The sequence below is a fragment of the Carcharhinus amblyrhynchos genome, chromosome 32 (assembly GCF_965287045.1).
Source record: "Carcharhinus amblyrhynchos chromosome 32, sCarAmb.v2.hapA, whole genome shotgun sequence".
In the NCBI taxonomy this organism is placed as follows: domain Eukaryota; kingdom Metazoa; phylum Chordata; class Chondrichthyes; order Carcharhiniformes; family Carcharhinidae; genus Carcharhinus; species Carcharhinus amblyrhynchos.
This window is the reverse complement of record NC_137355.1, coordinates 23,271,332-23,294,644: the sequence shown is the minus strand read 5'-3', so window position 1 is coordinate 23,294,644 and position 23,313 is coordinate 23,271,332. Positions and strand designations below refer to the sequence as shown.

Sequence of the window (23,313 nt, the reverse complement as noted above, 5' to 3'; positions counted from 1 at the left end):
GTTGGGAGGGAGGGTGTCAACACAGTATCCTGAAATAATCACAGGGCACATTGTAATCTCTTCCAAGTAATTTAGCCCTCGAGCCCAGATATCATTCTGGTAAATCCAGGCTGCACTGCCTCAAAGACCACCACACCCTTCCTAAGCTGTGATGCACAGAATTGCAGATGGCACTCCAGGCCATTGTATAGATGTGGTATGATTTCTATCCCCATACATTCTAGTCCTTTAAATATAAAGGACAGTAAGTTATTAGCCTTTTAGCTTATTTTTTAAGATCTGTCCATTACATTTTAAAGATGAGAGAAACTTATTGCATCAAGGGATCTTACCTCACCCACTGAGTTAGACAGAGCTTGGACAATCTTTTCATGGGCAGTAGCCACGACACTTTGCCCATTGATCTCAATGATACGGTGACCCACTCTGACTCCACCACGCTCTGCAATTCCACCTCGCATCAAGCTGCAGATCTGGAAGAGCAAACAACTGTCAGTGCTGTTAATCAGCCTTGGCCGGACTCCCAAGCTGTTGGTAATATTTGGTTAAGGATCAATAATGCTTTGTTTAAAATGGACAAAGATTGAGATTCAAGGCACTTGCTCAGTGATTAAACCACAAGATTCTATGGGTTTTGAAGAAAAATACAATTAAAAGATCAGAAAGATAAAACAATTTACAATTTCTATCTTATACTCTAACATTCAGGGCAAGTATGACATACATGTAAATTAAAAGGCAAACTGTGGCTGAACACAGCACTCTGCGCAACAAATTCCAAATGCAACCAAAAATCAAGTCTATGGATTTCTCAAAAAACCACTAGATATCAACCAATCTCCCTGAAACTCTCCCAAACGGTTCCTTTCTTCAGTTTAAAGTTTATTTATTAGTCACAAGTAGGCTTACTTCAATGAAGTTACTGTGAAGATCCCCTAGCAGTCACACTCCAGTGCCTGTTCGGGTACACTGAGGGAGAATTTAGCATGGCCAATGCACCCTAACCAGCACGCCTTTCAGACTGCGGAAGGAAACCAGAGCACCCAGAGGAAATCCACGCAGACACGGGAGAACGTGCAAATTCCACACAGACAGTGGTCCAAACCAGGAATCGAACCTGGATCCCTGGTGCTGTGAGGCAGCAGTGCTAACCACTGTGCCACCCCTTTGAAGGGGTTTCTTCACCCCTTTCTAACCTTGGAATTCTCTCCCATTGTCGCTGCAATGGCAATATAAGAATTCAGTTTTGCCTTTTTCTCTTTATCATAACAGCATTTAATGCCCATCCTTAATTGAACTTGAGCTGCCTTATTGAACCATGTGGTATAAGAACAAAGAACAACACAGCACGGGAAACAGGCCCTTCGGCCCAACGAGCCCGCGCCGCCGTCCTACTGTCTCAGTGACCTATTCATGATTTTAGTCTACGCCTAACGTGCGAGGATCACCCACACTGCTGTTGGAAAAGAGTTCCAAGACTCTGACCCACAGACAAGGAACTGTGATATGGTGCCAAGTCAGGATGTTGTGTGGCTCAAAGAGGAACTCCCAGATGATGGTATTCCCATGCATGTACTGTCCTTGTCCCCCTAAGTGGCAGAGGTTGCATGCCTAGGTACTGTCAAAAGACCCTTGGCGAGTTGTTGCAGTGCATCTTGTAGATGAAACACAGTGCTGCCACTGTGCATCAGTGGTTAGATACAGTTTAAAGCTCCCTCTACATTACCCACATCAAATACTCCCAGGGCAGGTTCAGATCAGGGTTTGATATAGTTTAAAACTCCCTGTACACTGTCCCTCATCAATTACTCCCAGGACAGGTACAGTACGGGGTTAGGTACAGAATAAAGCTCCCTCTACACTGTCCCCATCAAATACTCCCAGGACAGGTACGGCACGGGGTTAGATACAGAGTAAAGCTCTGTCTATCTCAGAACCCAAACAGTACCTACAATGCTATTTTGGACACGGCTCTATTTTTACTTGCACCAAATAAATCTGCACTTTAGAGTGAGGATCAAATACACTCAGAACAATATTCAACTGGCCTGGCAGCAGGAAGAGAGGGAGCAGGGAGACTAAGATTATAACAGAGGTCAGAACATTGGGAGTGATCTTGGAAACAGCAGGATGCTGTGATAAGGAGGCAATCAGATTGTTATTGTGAAGTGATGGTATTAAATGAGCTAATGGAGCTTCTTGTGCTGGCATGAGTCTGCAGAGTTGAGTGCCAGACTTCCTGCAATATCTTTTACATCTCATTTCAACAATCCCGCAAGTCATAGTTCATCAGACCAGTTATCAGTTTCCACTGTAATTTCATTGGCCAACGATGAGGTAAATTCACCGAAAATTGACAAATTCTAGCTTGAGCACACAGAGGTGAAAGGTTGAGCAAACATGTAAAAGTTCAGTAAGTGGAGAGTATAAATATCCACTTCTGGGAGCTCTGGTTAGGTTGTCATATCTGATGCTGCATTTTATATATTCTCCTCTCAAACATTAACGTTAATAGTTTGGAATCCAGCACAGTGTGAATTCACAGCCTCGCACTGCCACCTGCTGGTCATTCCATTCAGTCAGTCAATCCCTCAGAACCATTTGTCAAGCTTCATGTCCTCAGGTGACTCTGCAGGCCAGTTCTGGTGCAGAGAGGGCAAGAGCTGCCATGATGATATCTTGAGCCAGAACTCTGCCCTCCTCTCCTTTCACTTTTGTTGCTTCTCCATGGCAGAGTTTATCTGGTCAGTTCTGACTATATCGAAACTTGCAGAATGTGGCACTACCAAATGATATAATTAATAGCAAGTTCCTCCCAAACACCACTGTCAATTTGCCCCTTTTTCAATGAAGATTTCTTGTGCTGCGAAATTGTAAAATTGTAAAATGCTTGGGAGAAAACATTGCATGGTCCCTTTAAAAGATGGTGCTTTTTCTGTCCTTAGAAAGTATAAAAAAACAAGTACATATAGAGTGCCCAGAATGAAACATTTATATCAAAAAGCCACACAGCAGTGTTACCATGGCAACAGGCTTTCAAGCTTTTGAATTTTTTTGAATTCAGCTAATCAATTTGAATTAGGCACTTAGACACCAAGAGCCTATTAAATTTAAATCTGATGGTTTTGGCAACCTAGGATTAATCCTATTGTGGGAAATATTGATACATCATCACAAGTATAAAAGGAAGGTGGCAGTGGGACAAGGAGGGAGAGCAACTACCACTTGCCACAGCTCATAGCTCTTAGCCCTTAGCCTCACCTCAATAACAAAGATTCCAAAGAAGGAGGAAGAACCAGAGAAAGCCCAGAATATTCTAAAGACACAAAACTTGGTTGAAATTTAGGGTGACTAAACTTCTACTTTTTGTTAATGAGTGGGAATTGTATTTGTTGGAACAGTATTCCATTAAAATTGTGTTTTATTCAGTTTGTTGATAATTTAGTTAACTTATTCACTGTTAAATAAATGAATTGTTACTTGTTGATTTGAGAAAGTGTGTCCGGGAGTTATTTTGACGCTCACTTTTTACAGATTGTAGGGCTAGGTACTCCTCTTTGACTGGTGTGAGCTCTCGGAGTGGGGGCGGGGGGGGGAATCCATCTCCACTTCATAACAATACAGTCCTCCTCGGATTGGATGTCATCTTAACTTGTGAAAAGAGGATCTGTTTTGGAAGTTGATTATCAGCCTTCAGGATGCAGTGTCCAGACCAGAGGAGTAGATTATCTGACATTAGGATGCAGTGTCCAGACCAGAGGAGTTGATTTTGCATGATGATGTTGACTCTGCTGAAGGATTTGGCCTCAGTGAGGATGCAGGTGTTTGATCTCCTGTCTTATCACTTGACTTTGAACATCAGCAGTGACACGGCTAGTGGAATTTCTTCAGTGACTGGAGATGCGTTTGATCAGTGACCCAAGTCTCACTGTCATATAGAACGAGTGGTGACAACAATAGCATTTTAGACTAAATCATATGAAGAAGATCGCTGTTGATGAAGACCAACTGCATAACGTTTGGAAGGTTCTGGTGCAGTTGTTTTTGGTTTGATGGTGACCTTTTGAGAAAGGCAGCTGCCCAGGTTTTGGAAGTGTTCAATCGTTTCTAAAGTCTTCCCATTAATAACAGTCATTGAGGATGTGGGTGCCACTCTGGGGAGGCCTGGTAGGCTTTGCTGATGTCACGTGAGATACAAACCCTTTTATTTGCAGAGTTGAGGTTGTCTGAATGTTGCTTGCAATGTAGGTCCCATAATGTCATCAGATAAGTCATGGATCTGCTAGAGAGTCACGTGAAGAGGTACCTCTCAGTCTGTTGAGGTTGAAAAGCTTCCTCTCAATCTGAAGTACCATCCCCTTTGTTGGAAACCACTGAGTTCCACAAGCAAGCTGAAGCAGATAGAGAAACAGCACATTCATTCAAGCTCAATGGCCATCCAGAAAGCATGGTTTTGATCTCCAGTCCATTGTAAAGGACACTGCGGTCATGCAGGAGTCATGAGGCAGTAACAAATTTGACAGGATATCAGGAACTCTGGAAAACTTTCCAAAGGGCTTTGCAGGTGACGGAGGCAAAGACCTTTGACAGATCAACAAAGACCACGTGGAGAACTTTGTGTTTTTCCAGAAACTTTACTTGGATTTGTGGAGCTACAAAGTTCATATTGGAATTTACCCGAAACCACTTTGGCTCTTTGGAAGTAAAGTCTTTGCCAGTGAGTAAGTGATGGTTCAGGAGGTGTGATGATCCTGTGCTTTTAAGAACTGTTTTTGTGTCATGTTTCTTCTGAAGAGACTGTTTTGTATTCTGGTAATGATGCAAATTATCTTCAGCCAGCTGTCCACCTGCTGATTCTGCAGAAGGTGAATTACTCCTAGTGATTGCACTTTGTTTTATTCTGGGGTAATGCACTCACTTTATGTTTGGATTCTTCCTGGAGTTTTCAGAGTAATGTTTGATTAGATTGACTGACAAGAGAATTGTGTGAGTGGAGCTAGGCTTACAGGCTTAGCAAGTTTACTAATCAGACCCCCCACATTTTCCTCCAGATTATTTATACATAAGATAAACAACAGAGGTCCCTGCACTGGACCCTGCAGAACACCACTAGCTACAGATCTCCATTCTGAAAAACACCTTACACCGCTACTCTCTGTCTTCTATAATCAAGTAAGAAATCTCACAAAACCAAGTTAAAGTCCAACAGGTTTATTTGGTAGTAAATGTCACTACTTTTCAGGGTTTGCCCCTTCATCAGGTGAGTCAATGCCGGCACCTCCACATCATTCTATAATCAAGCCAGTACTATATCCAGCTAGCCAGCCCACCCCGAATCCCATGAGATTTTAGTTTTTGTACCAGTCTGCCATGTGGGACCTTGTCAAACACATTAACCCTAAACCTAACGCTTTACTAAAGTCCATATAAACTTCATCCACACCCCTTCCCACAACAATTGTCTTTGTCAGTTTTTCAAAAACCTCAATCAAGTTGGTGAAACATGACCATCCCCATACAAAACCATGTTGCCTGTCACTAACAGTCTATTTTCTTCCAAATGTGCATGTATCCTGAACCTCGGTATCTTTTCCAAAAGCTTCCCCACCACTGACGTCAGCCTATAATTTCTTGGATTATCCCTGCTTCCTTTCTTAAACAAGGGAACAACATTGGCAATTCTCCAGTTCTCTGGAACATCGCTTGTGGTCAATGAGGATGTGAAGATATCTGCTAAGGTCCCAGATATTTCTTCCCTTGCCTCCCGCAGTCACCTAAGATAGATCCCATCCAATGTTAAATTTTCTGGATTTCTGGAAGGATTTTTTGGTGTTTGGGCTCATGGTGGATGTACACGTCCCTCTCTGTCCTGCAGTTGTTTGGTTTGGGTGATAGGCACATCTTTCTGATCCCAGGCTAGAACAATAGCATTGTCCAGAAGGTAGTAAGACTTGGATCAGGGATGTTTCCACATTATATTCCTTTCTAATGAAGGGGAGTCTTTGTAACGGTGACTCAGGTTCAGTCTATTTGCTGAGAGGGGGAAGACCATTGGCATTTAAATCCTTCATTCCTCTTTATACAACAGTGTAGTGGCAGCAACTCTGGCATCAGAATCTATCAGCAGAATCTGTTTGTCTTGTTTTGGAACAGCTGGCAGTGCAGATGCTGATCTGCATAAAAGAGTTTTTTAGTTTGGTCAGCAGGAGCATTTGGTCCATCAGTTGTCACTAAGCTGAAACTGTGCGATCATGAGTCATTCATTACAGCCATTTGGAAGATCTGTAAGTATACCAGTGATTCTGTTTACGATGGTGAACCCAACTCTCTGGATACAATGATTTTCCTCTGCTTTTCCCTACTAGAAGGAAATGTATTTTGAAAAAGGAGACATGTTGAAGCTTTTCATTTGGTATGCATCAGAGCACTTTGCCAGGATACGGATATATAGGGAAAACAACCATTTATACCGTATAAGAGAGTGCTGATTGGTTGGCAAGTGGACTCTGATTGGTAAGGGATAAATGATAGCCATTGACTTAGACAGGTTGCAGAGCTGGGCCGAGAGGTGGCGGATGGAGTTTAATGCGGAGAAGTGTGAGGTAATTCACTTTGGTAGGAATAACAGATGTGTCGAGTATAGGACTAACGGGAGGACTTTGAATAGTGTGGATGAACAGAGGGATCTAGGTGTATGTGTACATAGATCCCTGAAAGTTGGGAATCAAGTAGATAAGGTTGTTAAGAAGGCATACGGTGTCTTGGCGTTTATTGGTAGGTGGATTGAATTTAGGAGTCGCAGCGTTATGTTGCAACTGTACACAACTCTGGTGCGGCCGCACTTGGAGTACTGTGTGCAGTTCTGGTCCCCACATTACAGGAAGGATGTGGAGGCTTTGGAGAGGGTGCAGAGGAGGTTTACCAGGATGTTGCCTGGTATGGAGGGGAGGTCCTATGAGGAGAGGCTGAGGGATGTGGGGTTGTTTTCGCTGGAAAGAAGGCGGCTAAGAGGGGATCTGATTGAAACATATAAGATGATTAGAGGTTTAGATAGGGTGGATAGTGATATCCTTTTTCCTCTGATGGAGAAATCTAGCACGAGGGGGCATGGCTTTAAATTAAGGGGGGGTAGTTATAGGACGGATGTCAGGGGTAGGTTCTTTACCCAGAGGGTGGTGAGGGATTGGAATGCCCTGCCTGCTGCAGTTGTAAATGCGCCTAGTTTGGGGGCGTTTAAGAGATCCGTGGATAGGTTTATGGACGAAAAGGGATTGGTTTAGATTAGTGGGTCATTGTTTTGTAACTGGTCGGCGCAACATCGTGGGCCGAAGGGCCTGTTCTGCGCTGTAATGTTCTATGTTCTATTTGCAGATTCATTCCCTTGGGCAATGCTTTGACCAATCAAGGTCAAGCTACCTGATTTAAATTTCAAACAATGTTCGGCAGTTATCTGTCAGTCACTGTCAACTGATGCATTCTCCACAACAACACCGTTACCAGAGTCAAGTTGCTAGTCAATCAGTACTCTCTTCTCATATAGTATAAATCGTTTTCCCCTTTATAACAGGTATTCTTGCAAAGAGTTCTGATGAGTGCAAGACAAACAGCTTCAACATCCCTTTTTTTAAACAATACTCAAGTTGTGTATTAGCAAATGATAAAGTGTATCCTTGCCCTTCTTCTCCAAACTGGCTTTCTGAGGGAGTTGAGTTTCACAGAGAGCAGCAACATCGATCTTCAAAATGACGGCAGTTCTCTCATTGCATTCACAGTTTTCATCGCCTGTCGAGGGGTGCACAGAAAATCACAACTTTTATTGTTCATGGGGCAAAGGTCCCACTGGGTACAGTTTCCCAGGCTGGGCACAGCTATGGTTGTGGCATTTTTTTGACCCTTCCTCAGCTGAGGTGTGTAGAAGGGACTCGAAAATATTCTGTTCAGTGGTGGATGATGTTGCCAGGGAGCAACTTCCGTCTCAAATCCACGAGATCAGCAGCCTTCTGAGCTCCTCTCCCTCCAGGACAACAGAGTTCTCCAGAGAGAAGGTCACAGCCCTGTTTCATCATTGGGTTCTTCCATTTCCCCAGCAGATGACTGCAGTCGGTTCACAGTCAACAAGCCACAATCTTGGTGGGTTTACAATCTTTACCCAATGGTGTGGCAAGCTATGCCTACTCTACAGTGCTGCCATCTTTACCCTTCACTGATGTTGATGTTCGCAGGAACTCTACTCATCCACAAATTCCACTGATTTGAAAGCTGCATCGTAATGGAGGTTTGTCTCTCTGGAGGTCAGAGCAGCAGATTCACCCCGTGCAGGGCTTTAGTTGGAGGGATCCTAGTGGGAAGATAAGCTGGGAGCCCAGCCACAACTGGTCTGTCACCTGGGATAGGGGAAGGCAGAATTTAACAAAATTCTCCAAGTCCATACAGTAAAATCAGGCTCAATTAACCTCAGCACAGATATCACTGGGCGATTCTAAAAACAAATTACTGCGGATGCTGGAATCTGAAACCAAAAGAGAAAATGCTGGAAAATCTCAGCAGGTCTGGCAACATCTGTAAGGAGAGAAAAGAGCTGACATTTTGAGTCCAGATGACCCTTTGTCAAAACTAAAAGGCACAGAAAGCGGGAGATGTTTATACTGCAGGGGGAGGGAATGAAAGATGAATCATAGCCACAGAAACCAGGGGAAAGACTAATAGCTGTCCACAGAGAGAATAAAGGGTGAATAAAGTCTTTTCCCCTGGTTTCTGTGGCTATGACTATCTGTCCCCTCCCTCTGCAGTATAAATATCTCCCACTTTCTATCCTTTTAGCTTTAACAAAGAGTCATCTGCTGAGATTTTCCAGCATTTTCCCTTTTGGTTCCTGAGCGAGTAATCTGTTTGTGACATTCTTAGCACAGTGTATTCATGGACAGTGCCACATACTTAAATGAAGGAACAATATTTTCAAAGAAGAATCAGTTAAATGAATATCAATATTCATGAGTAGAAAGCAACTAGCCAAAATTCATCATTCACAAACACCCATTTATCAGTGCACACGCTGCCCCTCCCTCGCTTTTGGGCAAAGCAGCTTGTGAACAGCCAACATCAGGAGAAAAAGAAAATTTAATTTCCTTAAAACAGAGCTCTGAGACAGCAAGTGGCAGCCTCCCTGAACAAGGAGATTGTGCAGCAGAGTGATGCTCTATGCTGCCAACAGAGGGCAGTGGTGGACTGCGGCCCAATGGTGGTTTTCAGTGTGTTCCCACGCAGAGCTCAGCAATGGCTCTGGAACAAGTCAGTCTCATCTCAAAATCGTACACAATAGCGAACATGTATAATCAGACAATATGAAATGGGAATTCCAGCTGTTTCAAACTTCAAATAACTGTGAGTTCTGGCTCCGGGGGTTATAACGCTCCCTCAGCGTTATGCAGTACTGAGGGAGCGCCGCACCGTCAGAGGGTCAGTGCTGAGGGAGCGCCGCACCGTCAGAGGGTCAGTGCTGAGGGAGCGCCGCACCGTCAGAGGGTCAGTGCTGAGGGAGCGCCGCACCGTCAGAGGGTCAGTGCTGAGGGAGCGCCGCACCGTCAGAGGGTCAGTGCTGAGAGAGCGCCGCACCGTCAGAGGGTCAGTGCTGAGGGAGCGCCGCACTGTCAGAGGGTCAGTACTGAGGGAGCGCCGCACTGTCAGAGGGTCAGTGCTGAGGGAGTGCCGCACTGTCAGAGAGTCAGTGCTGAGGGAGTGCCGCACTGTCAGAGGGTCAGTGCTGAGGGAGCGCCGCACTGTCAGAGGGTCAGTGCTGAGGGAGCGCCGCACTGTCAGAGGGTCAGTACTGAGGGAGCGCCGCACTGTCAGAGGGTCAGTGCTGAGGGAGTGCCGCACTGTCAGAGAGTCAGTGCTGAGGGAGCGCCGCACTGTCAGAGGGTCAGTGCTGAGGGAGCGCCGCACTGTCAGAGGGTCAGTGCTGAGGGAGCGCCGCACTGTGGAAGGTAAGACAGTAGGAGTGGGATGCTGAGCCTGGCTGGTTGGATGTGGTCCTGCTCCGTATACTCACAATTCCATTCTGAACACTGAAACCGAGCTGATACTTGAGGTCAGGACGTTTGATCAGAACGGTGGTGACAGGAGGACAGCTCACAATGTTCAGCTTAACCTGAAGCTGGTTCTTCAAACCCTGAAAAACAAGAAATGTTGTTAATTAATCAGGAGCGAGGGATTTGAATCACTGACCTCAGACACGCAGGATCAATCCCTGGTCTCAACTGGGATGAGGCTGTGAGAATTGGAGTCATCTGAGGAATGAGGAACAACCAGTTACTCCAGTGCAAGGGGGGGGGAGTCTGTCTGGGTGTGAGGGGGGGAGTCTGTCTGGGTGTGAGGGAGGGAGTCTGTCTGGGTGTGAGGGAGGGAGTCTGTCTGGGTGTGAGGGGGGGAGTCTGTCTGGGTGTGAGGGAGGGAGTCTGTGTCTGGGTGTGAGGGAGGGAGTCTGTGTCTGGGTGTGAGGGAGGGAGTCTGTGTCTGGGTGTGAGGGAGGGAGTCTGTGTCTGGGTGTGAGGGAGGGAGTCTGTGTCTGGGTGTGAGGGAGGGAGTCTGTGTCTGGGTGTGAGGGAGGGAGTCTGTGTCTGGGTGTGAGGGAGGGAGTCTGTGTCTGGGTGTGAGGGAGGGAGTCTGTGTCTGGGTGTGAGGGAGGGAGTCTGTGTCTGGGTGTGAGGGAGGGAGTCTGTGTCTGGGTGTGAGGGAGGGAGTCTGTGTCTGGGTGTGAGGGAGGGAGTCTGTGTCTGGGTGTGAGGGAGGGAGTCTGTGTCTGGGTGTGAGGGAGGGAGTCTGTGTCTGGGTGTGAGGGAGGGAGTCTGTGTCTGGGTGTGAGGGAGGGAGTCTGTGTCTGGGTGTGAGGGAGGGAGTCTGTGTCTGGGTGTGAGGGAGGGAGTCTGTGTCTGGGTGTGAGGGAGGGAGTCTGTGTCTGGGTGTGAGGGAGGGAGTCTGTGTCTGGGTGTGAGGGAGGGAGTCTGTCTGGGTGTGAGGGAGGGAGTCTGTGTCTGGGTGTGAGGGAGGGAGTCTGTCTGCGTGTGAGGGAGGGAGTCTGTGCGTGCATGGAAGAGACAGTGTGTATTTAGGAGGGAAGTATATTAACAGGATCAGGATGAACTCTGGGACTGCATGGTGTACTGACAGTCCCTGTCGGGCAGGACCTGGGAATACTGGATTCGGATGAGTGTTCTGAAGATTCACTGGCAGCATCCTTGGGACAAGAGTGACATTCTTGGGGAGAGCTGTAGCGGGGAGTTCAGCACTGCCTCAGGGATCATTGTGCTGGGAAGCTGGGTCAGGATTGGGGGGGGCTAGTGGGATATCAGAAATAGGCCAGTCAGCCCATTGAGTCTGCTCTATCATCAATGTGACCATGACTAATGCACCATTCCTTGCACTATCCCCATGTCCCTGGATGTTTTTAAATATACAGAAACTTAGTGATCTCAGCCTTGAACTTGACTGAACCTCCACAGCTCTCAGAGTATTCCAACATTCACCACCCTCTGAGTGAAGGAATTCCTCCTCATCTCAATCCTGAATGCTCCTTACACAGAGACTATCCCCTTGTTCCAGACCCCCAACCAGGGTAACATCCTTCCTGTATTTATCTTAGTGAACCCTGTGTTTCAACGAGATCATCCCTCATTCTTCCAAACTCCAGAGATTAAAGGTCCAGTCAATTGAACCTTTCCTCACAGGATAATCCCTCCATCCCAGTAATTAATTCAGTCAAACTGTTGCACTCTTCTGTGGCAAGTTATCTTTCCTTTGTTAAGAATAGCAAAAGTGCACACAACACAACTAGGGAGAGTTGGGGAGAGTTATAAAACAAAGAGATCTAGGTGTACATGTTCATAGCTCCTTGAAAGTGGAGTCACAGGTGGACAGGGTGGTGAAGAAGGCATTCGGCATGCTTGGTTTCATCAGTCAGAACATTGAATACAGGAGTTGGGTCGACTTGTTGAAGTTGTACAAGACATTGGTAAGGCCACACTTGGAAAATTGTGTGCAGTTCTGGTCAACCTATTATAGAAAGCATATTATTAAATTAGAAAGCGTGCAGAAAAGATTTACTAGGATGCTACCAGGACTTGATGGTTTAAGTTATAAGGAGAGGCTGAATAGACTTTTTTCTCTGGAGCGTAGGAGGCCGAGGGGTGACCTTATAGAGGTCTATAAAATAATGAGGGGCACAGACGAGGTACATAAGAACATAAGAAATAGGAGCAGGAGTAGGCCATCCAGCCCTTCGAGCCTGCCCCGCCATTCAATAAGATCATGGCTGATCTGTCGTGTCTCAGTTCCACATTCCCGCCCTCTCCCCATAACCCTTAATCCCCTCGCTTCTCAAAAACCCATCAACCCGCGTCTTAAAAATATTTAGCGAGGCAGCCTCCACCACTTCAACGGGCAGAGAATTCCAGAGATTCACCACCCTTTGAGTGAAGAAGTTCCTCCTCAACTCCGTTCTAAACCACCCCCCCCTTTATCTTGAGGCTGTGCCCCCTAGTCCTACTGTCCTTTCTGAGCGGGAAGAGCCTCTCCACCTCTATCCTATCCATCCCATTCATCATCTTATACATCTCAATGAGATCTCCCCTTATTCTTCTAAACTCTAACGAGTACAAGCCTAGTTTATTCAGCCTCTCCTCATAGCTCAACCCCCTCAACTCCAGAATCAGCCTAGTAAACTTCCTCTGCACTCCCTCCAAGGCCAAAATATCCTTGCGTAAATATGGCGACCAAAAATGCACACAGTACTCCAGCTGCGGCCTCACCAATGCCCTATACAGCCGCAGCAAGACCTCCCTATTTTTATATTCAATCCCCCTCGCTATGAAGGCCAGCATCCCATTCGCCTTCCTGACCACCTGCTGCACCTGCAGGCTGGGTTTTTGCGATAGATAGTCAATATCTTTTCCCAAAGGTAGGGGAGTCTAAAACTAGAGGGCATAGGTTTAAGGTGAGAGGGGAGAGATACAAAAGCATCCAGAGGGGCAATTTTTTCACACAGAGGGTGATGAGTGTCTGGAACAAGCTGCCAGAGCTAGTAATAAAGGCTTTACTTTCAAAAAGTATTTAGATAGTTACATGGGTACGATGGGTACAGAGGGATATGGGCCAAATACAGGCTTAGTCGTTTAAAAAAAAGGGCAGCATGGACAAGTTGGACCAAAGGGCCTGTCTCCATGCTGTAAACCCCTATGACTATAGAGCCTTGCTGCAGCCTCACCAAGGCTCTACATAGGTGCAAACAGACATATTCTATACCCAAATGTCTGTATCTGCAGAATAGCTTTCAATGACTCATCAACAGGGACATCCAAGTTCCTTTGAAGTTTGACCCTTCCCAGTCACTGACCGTTAGGAAACACACTATTTCTGTCCTGTCTCTCAAAATGGATAATCTCACATATCTCCACATTATATTCCTCCTGCCAATTATCACCAGTTCAGCCTCTCCAAATCGTCTCAAAGTGTACTTACATCCTCCTTGCAACTCACACTTCAATCTTGTATCATCTGCAAACTTGGACAAAGAACAGTACAGCACAGGACCAGGCCCTTCAGCCCACTAAGACGCTACCTCTCTAATATTTTCTTGCCCCTATGTGATCCATATCCCTCTATTCGCTGCCTATTCATGTATCTATCTAGATGCCTCTTGAACATTGTTATAGAATCTGCTTCCACCACCTCCTCCAGCAGCGCGTTCCAGGCATTCACCACCCTCTGTGTGAAAAACTTGCCCCTAACATCTCTTTTAAACTTTCTCTCTCTCACTTTCAGTCTATGCCTCTGAGAAACTGACCCTTTGACCCTGGGAAAAAGACTCTGACTATCCACTCTATCCAAGCCTGTCATAATCTTATAAACCTCTATCAAGTCCCCCCTCATCCTCTGATGCTGCAATGAAAACAATACAAATTTATTCAACCTTTCCTATAATCTATATCCTCCAAACCAGGCAACATCCTGGTAAATCTCTTCTGCACCCTTTCCAATGCATCACCATCTTTCCGGTAGTGTGGTGACCAGAATTGTACACAATACTCCAAATGCAGTCTAATCAAAGTCTTATACAGCTGCAACATGATTTTCCAATTCCTATACTCAATGCCCTGACTGATGAAGGCCAGCATGCCTTACACCTTCTTCACCATCTTGTCCACCTGAGTTGCCACCTTCAGGGAACTGTGAATCTGCACCCCCAGATCCCTCTGTAATATTTTTAAGGGCTTTACCATTTACTGTATACTTTCCTTCTGCCGTAGACCTTCCAAATCACATCACCTCACATTTGTGCAGGTTAAATTCCATCTGCCATCTTTCGGCCCAGGTCTCCAGCTGATTTATATCCTGCTGTATCCTCTGACAATCCTCCTCACTATCCGCTACTTCCCCAATTTTTGTATCATCTGCAAATTTATTAATCAGACCGCCTACATTTTCCTCCAAATTATTTATATATATTACAAACAATAGAGGCCCAACACTGATCCTCATGTAACACCGCTTATCACAGACCTCCAGTTAGAAAAGCCAGTTTTGTATCCACCTTACCAGCTCACCTCGGATCCCATACGTCTTCACCTTCTGTATCAGCCTACCATGAGGAACCTTATCGAAGGCTTTACTAAAGTCCATCTATACAACACTCACTGCCCTGCTTCAGTCAATTTGTCTTGTCACTCCCTCAAAGAACTCAAAACCATGTTGCCTATCACTAATTGAGCCTATTCTGTTCCAGATGTGAGTACATCCTGTCCCGAAGAATCTTCTCCAATCATTTCCCACCACTGGGGTAAAGCTCACAGGCCTGTAATTTCCCCGATTGTCTCTCCTGCCCTTTTAAACAGAGGAACAATGTTAGCTACTCTCCAATCCTCTGGTACCTCACCAGTGGCTAAAGAGGATACAAAGATTTTGGCCAAGGCCTCAGCAATTTCTTCCCTCACCTCTCTCTCAGTATTCTGGGATTGACCCTTTCTGACCCTGGAGACTTGTCCACTTAATGTTTTTCAAAGCCTCCTCCCTTTTTAACCTCATGTCCTAGAATGTTAAAATCCTGCTTTCTACACTCACCATTGACCACATCCTTCTCCTTTGTGAATACTGATGCAAAATACTCGTTAAGGACCTCACCCACCTCATCTGGCTCCACAAATTCCCTCCACTGTCCTCAAGTGGACCTATCCTTTCCTTAGCTACCCACTTCCTCCTTATATATGCATAAATAGTTTTGGGATTCTCCTTAATCCTGCCAAGGACAATTCATGGCTCTTTCAGCCTTCCTAAATCCCTGTTTAAGCCTTTTCCTGCTATCTTTGTGTCCTCAAGAACCTTATCCCTTTTCAGTTTCCTGAAATTTATGCATGCCTCCTTCTTCTTTTTCACTAAGCTCACAATCTCTCTTGTCACCCGCGGTTTCTGAATCTTGCCATCTTTATCCTTTGTTTTTACAGAGACATACTCATTCTGAATTGTTACCAACTGACTTTTTTCAAACTGACTTTTAAAAGACTCCCACATATCGGATGTGGATTTATTCTCAAACAGCCCCCCCACTCCCCCCAGTCTACATTCCCTAGCTCCTGCCTAACACTGTTATAGTTAGCCTTCCTCCAGTTTAATTCTTTCACTCTGGGACTAATTCTATCCTTTTCTACAAGTATTTTAAAACTTACAGAATTGTGATCACTGTTCCCAAAACAGTCCCCACTGAGACATCAGTCACCTGTCCGGGCTCATTTTCCAGAGCCAGGTCTAAGATAGCCCCTTCCGAGTTGGACTATTGCCTGAAGAAGTTCCCTTGGACACACTGAACTCTGCCCCATCCAATCCTCTGACTCTAAAGGAATCCCAGTCTGTGTTGGGGAAGTTAAAATCGTCCATCACCCGTTGTTTTTCATCTTCCCATTTCAGCTCCTCCACTTCACTCTGGTTGTTGGGAGGTCTGTAGTACAACCCCAACAGTGTGACTGAACCGTTCCTGATTTTTACCCATTTGGCTTCACTGCGTGATCCCACCAATGTGTCCTCCCTCTGTACAGCTGTCACATTCTCCCTGATCAGTAAAGAAACACTCCCCCAACCTCTTTTGTCACCCTCTATCTTGCCTGAAGCATCTAAATCCTGGAATGCTAAGCTGGCAGTCCTGCCTTTCGTTCATCCAAATCTCTGTAATTGCCGCAACATCATAGTTCCACGTAATAATCCAAGCTTTAAATTCATCTGCCTTCCTGTCATAGTCCTTGTGTTAAAGCAAACACACCTCAGACATCTGTCCTGTCATGTTTTGTATGCTCTCCCTGAGTTCTCCACAGTCTCTGTACTCTCAACCGACAGCTGTGGATCCCACCCCCTGCCTTATTAGTTTAAATCCACCTGTACTGCATGATCAAATCTCCCCGTTAGGATCTTAGTGTCCTTCCAGTTAAGACGCAACCCGTCCTTTTTGCACAGGTCCCATCTGTCGTGGAAGAGATCCCAGTTGTCTAGAAGGAACCTCTCTCCTGCAACCACTCTGAAGGCACTTATTAAGCTGCACTATCTTCCTATTACTTACCACACATGTGGCACAGGGAATAGAACAAAGAACAAAGAACAAAAGAACAAAGAACAGTACAGCACAGGAAACAGGCCCTTCGGCCCCCCCAAGCCTGTGCCACTCACTGGTCCAACTAGACCATTCGTTTGTATACCTCCATTCCCAGTCTGCTCATGTGACTATCCAGATAATTCTGAAACAATGCCAGTGTGTCTGCCTCCACCACCCTACTTGGCAGTGCATTCCAGGCCCCCACCACCCTCTGTATAAAATACGTCCCTCTGATGTCTGAGTTAAACCTCGCCCCTCTCACCTTGAGCCTGTGACCCCTCGTGATCGTCACCTCTGGCCTGGGAAAAAGCTTCCCACTATTCACCCTATCAATACCCTTCATAATTTTATACACTTCTATTAGGTCTCCCCTCATTCTCTGACTTTCCAGGGAGAACAACCCCAGTTTACCCAATCTCTCCTCATAGCTAACACCCTCCATACCAGGCAACATCCTGGTAAACCTCCCCTGCACTCTCTCTAAAGCCTCCACGTCCTTCTGGTAGTGCGGTGATCAGAACTGGACGCAGTATTCCATATGTGGCCTAACCAGTGTTCTATACAGCTGCAACATCAGACTCCAGTTTTTATACTCTATACCCTGTCCTGTAAAGGCAAGCACACCATATGCCTTCTTCACCACCTTCTCCACCTGTGCTGCCACCTTCAAGGATTTATGAACTTGCACACCCAGGTCCCTCTGTGTTTCTATACTCTTGGTTGTTCTGCCATTTATTGTATAACTCCCCCCTACATTAGTTCTACCAAAATGCATCACTTTGCATTTATGTGGATTAAATTCCATCTGCCATTTCACCACCCAATTGTCCAGCCTATCTATATCCTGCTGTATTGAGCGACAATGTTCGTCACTATCAGCAAGTCCAGCCATCTTTGTGTCATTCACAAACTTACTGATCACACCAGTTACACCTTCTTCCAAATCATTTATATATATCACAAATAGCAGAGGTCCCAGTACAGAGCCCTGTGGAACACCACTGGAATATTCCTAAGAACACAACCCTGGAGATTCTGCATTTCAGCTGCCTTCCTAATTCCCTGAACTCATTTTGTAGGACCACACTTTCTTTCCTACCTACATTGTTAGTTCCAACATGGACCACGACTATGGCCGTTTGCCTTCGCGCTTCAGAATGCCCTGTACCAGCTGAGAGACGTCCTTGACCCTGACACCAGAGAGGCAACAGACCATCCTGGAGTATCGATCACAGAAGCACCTGACTGTGCCCTTTAGTACTGAACATCCGATTACCATGGCATGCCTGCACTTTGACCCTCCCTGCTGTACAGCAGAGCCTGTAGGGGTGTCACTGTCCTGGCCACTGTCATTGCCCCTCATACACTGTCCTCCCCAACAGCATCTAACACGGTGTATCTGTTTGAGAGAGGGAGGCTGCTGCACTGACTGCCTAGTGTTTGTGACTGTCACCCATCAATCTTCCTCAACCTTGGGTGCGGTCACCTCTCTGAAACCTCTGTCTATGACGCTCTCCGCCACACGCATGCTCCTGACGCTCCAGCCAATCTAAGCAATCTATTAGGAATCTCATTTGTTTGCACTCCCTGTAAATGTAAGCAGTTGGACCGTCCTGGATTACCCATGTCACAGGTGGAGCATAAAACTGGTGTGACCCACATTACATTCTGTTAGTTAATTAATTAAAATTTAAATTGCGTGGATCCTCTTTTCTTTAAGTAATAACTAATTTAAATTGTTCAGTCAAACAAGTTAATTATTCACTAAACTGTCTCAATTATTGTAGGAACAAATTAGAATTAAATATAATCTAAATCTTGTGTAAACTGCTGCTGTAGTCAGTCCCATTGAATAAAATATTAAAGAATTGAAGGGATTAAAAATTTACCTCACCGAACCACAATTCACCAATCAGAGGCCACTCCCTAGTCTGACCCCTTGAGGTCAGGGGTCAGATTGCCTGACGGTCACTGATTCCTAGTCCTCCTGTAAAGGGAAGTTCCCCGAGAGATACTAGGCCCTCTTGTTGGAACGATTACCTTCAGCCCCCACATCCACATCATTGATAGAAATTGTGAATAACTGGGGCCCAAGCACTGATTCTTTTGGAATCTCAGTGGTCACATTCTTCTTTTGGCAGCTTAATGTGCCTCTTTGTTGATTAAATACAATCCTCAATTTATTTTGTTAGTCACAGTTGGAGTAATTTCTTTGCTGCAATAAAGGAATATATTTTTACTGTAAGCTGTATTAGTTCTTTAACCATTGCCTGTCTCCTGTCATACCTTTTAACATAGTTTCCCAATCTACCATAGCCAATTTGCCCCCATACCTCACTTTCCTTTGTTTAGACTCTAGTCTGAGTGAACTTTATGACATTCAGATTGTAAAAGCTCCCTTCCTGCCACACTCTGATCATCATCACCTTTACTGCTACCTTGATCTATCGCCTTATCATTTCACTTTGATTTACTCTACATGATCTCTCTGTCCCCCCCTTTCTATTTCCCTTGTTATATAACTTACTGGAACACTGTACCTTAATGATTCCTTGGCAGGTGGTGAGGGGGAGGCCCACCAGGCTGGTTCCATTAATGGACATGATCTGGTCTCCAATACTGAGCTTCCCTGAGCGAGCTGCTGGTCCTCCGTTCATCATGTTCGCGAGGATGACAGTGGGCAGGATCGATCCCCAGCCCGACTCCACAATCACAACCCCAAAAATCTCCCCTTTCAGCTTCTCAACGTGGAGCTGTGAGAGAAGAGAACAAACCCTGGTGTTACTGAGTAACATAGCAGTGACAGAGAACCCCAATCCTCATCCTGAGGATGTACCCAGGAGGGGCTGGGGGTGACAGCATTAGGGGAGGGGGCTTTATGTCCAAGAGGGTGTAGTTAGTATCCACAAGAAGAAGGGGAAGAGTGGAGGAGGAGTGTCTACCTGGGGAGGAGGATGGGGGAGGTGAATGAGTGGATGGGCAAGGTGGAGGGTGTACACAGGGGAGGAATACAGAAGGAGAGAGGGGGACCGTATGCAGGGGGAAGGGGAGGGAAACTGTGAAGACAAAGAGGGAGGGGAACCGTGCACTCCAAAGGGAGTTGGGAACACGCGCCTGATGGTTGGCTGGGGGACTGCACACTGGACCTGCAGAGGGGAATGCTCACAGGGGAAGATGGAATGGGAGTGTGCACAGAACAGGATAATAGGGTTAAATGTGTAAAGATGGAGTGTATCAAAGAATTGAGACAAGGGACGAAAATAACAACATGGGAAATGAGCGTTAGAGAAAGGCAAGAATGGCTACAGAGAGAAAATAACCTGAGGATATGCCAACAGTCCAGACAAGGTGTTACAAAGATAACAAAAAGTGCGTGACATTCATAACAAAGTAAACAAACTGATAGTGCATGCTGAAGTAAATCTGAAGCAGATGGCACAAAGATTGGTAGAGTTGCTAATAGTGCTGGGGATTGTCAGAGAATACTACAGGATATTTCGATAAGTTGGCAATTTAGGCACAGAAATGGCAGATGGCATTTAATCCAGACAAAAATTAGTTGATGCATTTGGAGGATCAAATTCAGATGTGAATTCCTGTAAGGATGAAGGATAAGTATGGCAAGTTTTGGGAACCTTGGATAACGAGAGATATTGTGAGCCCGGTCAAAGAGAAAAAGGAAACATTTATCAAAGCCAGGAGGCTGGGAACACACGAAGCAAGTGTGGAATAAAGGAAAGTAGAAAGAAACTTAAGGAGTAAGAACTAAAAGGGGTCACGAGAAAGCATTGGCCAGCAGGATTAAGGAAAATCCCAAGGCTTTTTATACATATATAAAGAGCAAGAAAGTAGCCAGGGAGAGGGTTGGCCCACTGAAGGACAAGGGAGGGAATCTATACGTGGAGCCAGAGGAAATGGGTGAGATATTAAATGATTGCGTCAGTATTCACCAAAGAGAAGGACCTGGTGGATGGTGAGTCTGGGAAAGGATGTGTAGATCATTTGGGTTTGAAGTCAAAAAGGAGGAGGTACTGGGGTTCTAGAGAAACATTGAGGTAGACAAGTTCCCAGGGCCTGATGGGATATACCCCAGAATACTGAAAGAGGCAAGGGGAGGAAATTGCTGGGGCTTTGAGAGAAATCTTTGTATCCTCACTGGCTACAGGGGAAGTCCCGGAGGATTGGAGAATAGCCAGTGATGTTCCTTTGTTTAAGAAGGGTAGCTAAAATAATCCAGATAATTACAGGCCGGTGAGCCTTATATCAGTGGTAGGGAAATTATTGAAGAGGATTCTTTGAGACAGGATTTATTCCCATTTGGAAATAAGTGGACATATTAGTGAGAGGCAACATGGTTTTGTGAAGGGGAGGTCGTGTCTCACGAACTTGATTGAGTTTTTCAAGGAAGTGATGAAGATGATTGATGAGGGTAGGGCAGTGGATGTTGTCTACATGGACTTCAATAAGGCCTTTGACAAGGTCCCTCATGGCAGATTTGTGTAGAAGGTGAAGACTCATGGGATCAGAGATGAGCTCGCAATGCAGAATCAAAACCAGCTCGGTCAAAGAAGACAGGGTAGCAGTGGAAGGGTGCGTTTCTGAACGGAGGGCTGTAACAAGTGGTGTTCCTCAGGGATCAGTGCTGGGACCTTTGCTGTTTGTAATATATATAAATGATTTGGAGGAAAATGTAACTGGATTGATTAGTAAGTTTGCAGATGACACAAAGGTTGATGGATTTGTGGACAGCGATGAGGACCATCAGAGGATACAGCAGGATATAGGTCAGTTGGATACTTGGGCAGAGAGATGGCAGTTGGAGTTTAATCCAGACAAATGTGAGGTAATGCATTTTGGAAGGTCTAATACAGATAGGAAATATATAGTAAATGGCAGAACCCTTAAGAGTATTAATGGGCAGAGGGATCTGGGCGTACAGGTACACAGGTCACTGAAAATGGCAATGCAGGTGGAGAAGGTAGTCAAGAAGGCATATGGCATGCTTGCCTTCATCGGCCAGGGCATTGAGTTTAAAAATTGGCAAGTCATGTTGCAGCTTTACAGAACCTTAGTTAGGCCACACTTAGAATATGGTGTTCAATTCTGGTCACCACACTACCAGAAGGATGTGGAGGCTTTGGATAGGGTACAGAAAAGATTTACCAGGATGTTGCCTGGTATGGAGGGCATTAGCTATGAGGAGAGGTTGGAGGAACTTGGTTTGTTCTCACTGGAACGACAGAGGTTGAGGGGCGAGTTGATAGAAGTCTATAAGATTATGAGAGGCATGGACAGAGTGGATAATCAGGAGCTTTTTCCCAAGGTGGAAGAGTCAATTACTTGGGGGCAAAGGTTTAAGGTGTGAGGGGCAAGGTTTGAAATAGATGTACGAGGCAGATTTTTTTACATAAAGTAATGGATGCCTGAAACTCTTTGCCGGGGAAGGTAGTGGAAGCGGATGCAATAGTGACTTTTAAGGGTCATCTTGACAAGTACATGAATAGGATGGGAATAGAGGGATATGGTCCCTGGAAGGGTAGGGGGTTTTAGTTCAGTCGGGCAGCATGGTCGGTGCAGGCTTGGGGGGCCGAAGGGCCTGTTCCTGTGCTGTAATTTTCTTTGTTCTTCGTTCTATACTGTAACTGGCAGAACCCTTAGGAACTTCCATAGTTTCCTAAAAATGGCAATATAGGTGACCAAGGTGATTAAGAAGGTATACGGCATGCTTGCCTTCATTGGCCAGGACACTGAGTACAGAAGTTGGCAAATCATGTTGCAGCTATATAAACCCTTGGTTAGGCCGCATTTGGAGTACTGTTTGCAGTTCTGGTCACCACATGATCAGAAGGACTTGGAAGCTTTAGAGAGTGTGCAAAGAAGATTCACCAGGATGTTTCCTGGTCTCGAGGGTGTTGGTTATGAGGAGAGGTTGAATAAACTAGGATCGTTTTCACTGGAAAGATGGAGGCTGAGGGAAGACCTAATAGATGTCCACAGAATTATGAGAGGCATGGACAGGGTGGATAGTCAGAGGCTTTTTCCCAGGGTGGAAGAGTCAATTACAAAGGGGCACAGGTTCAAGGTGAAAGGGGCAAGTTTAAGGGAGATGTGCGGGGGACATTTTTCACACAGAAAGTGGCGGGTGCCTGGAAAGTGCTGCCAGAGAAGGTGGTGGAAGCAGGTACATTAGCAACATTTAACAGACATCCGGATGGGTACATGAATAGCGGGGAGAATAGTGGGATACGGACCGAGTAAGGGCAGAAGGTTTTTTTTAAGTTAGAGCATCATGATCAGCACAGACTTGGAGAATCGAAGGGCCTGTTCCTGTGCTGGGAGCTTTGAAGTAGATGTGGTTGCAGGATGACAGGGATTGGGTCTGGAATATTGAGGGGTGTGTGACATTCGAGAAGAACAGGAAGCTAGGGAAAGGTGGAGGGGCAGCGCTGTTAATCAAGGATAATGCAATAGTTAGGGATGACCTTGGTTCAGGAGATCAGGATGTAGTATTGGTTTGGATGGAGATGAGGAATATTTGGCGAAAGAAGTCGCTAAAGAGAATGGTCTACAGACCCCCCGAACAGTATCAATGATGTAGCACAGAGTATACAAGAAGAAATATTGGTGCTTGTGATAAAGGGATGACATTAATTAGGGATAATTTAACCTACACATAAACGGGAACA

At 45.6% G+C, this 23,313-nt stretch overlaps 1 protein-coding gene across 4 annotated transcripts in view; it reads right to left on the bottom strand.

The window, feature by feature from the left end:
• Positions 1-23,313, bottom strand: part of apba2b (amyloid beta (A4) precursor protein-binding, family A, member 2b) — a 65,336-nt gene that overhangs the window by 515 nt on the left and 41,508 nt on the right. For all 4 annotated transcript variants that reach the window (XM_080215966.1, XM_080215964.1, XM_080215967.1 and 1 more), the window contains 3 exons: positions 19,168-19,380; positions 10,049-10,168; positions 333-473 (listed from right to left, as the gene is read on the bottom strand). In XM_080215966.1, the coding sequence (XP_080072092.1) occupies positions 333-473; positions 10,049-10,168; positions 19,168-19,380 (474 nt within the window). The remainder of the gene's footprint in view (positions 1-332; positions 474-10,048; positions 10,169-19,167; positions 19,381-23,313) is intronic.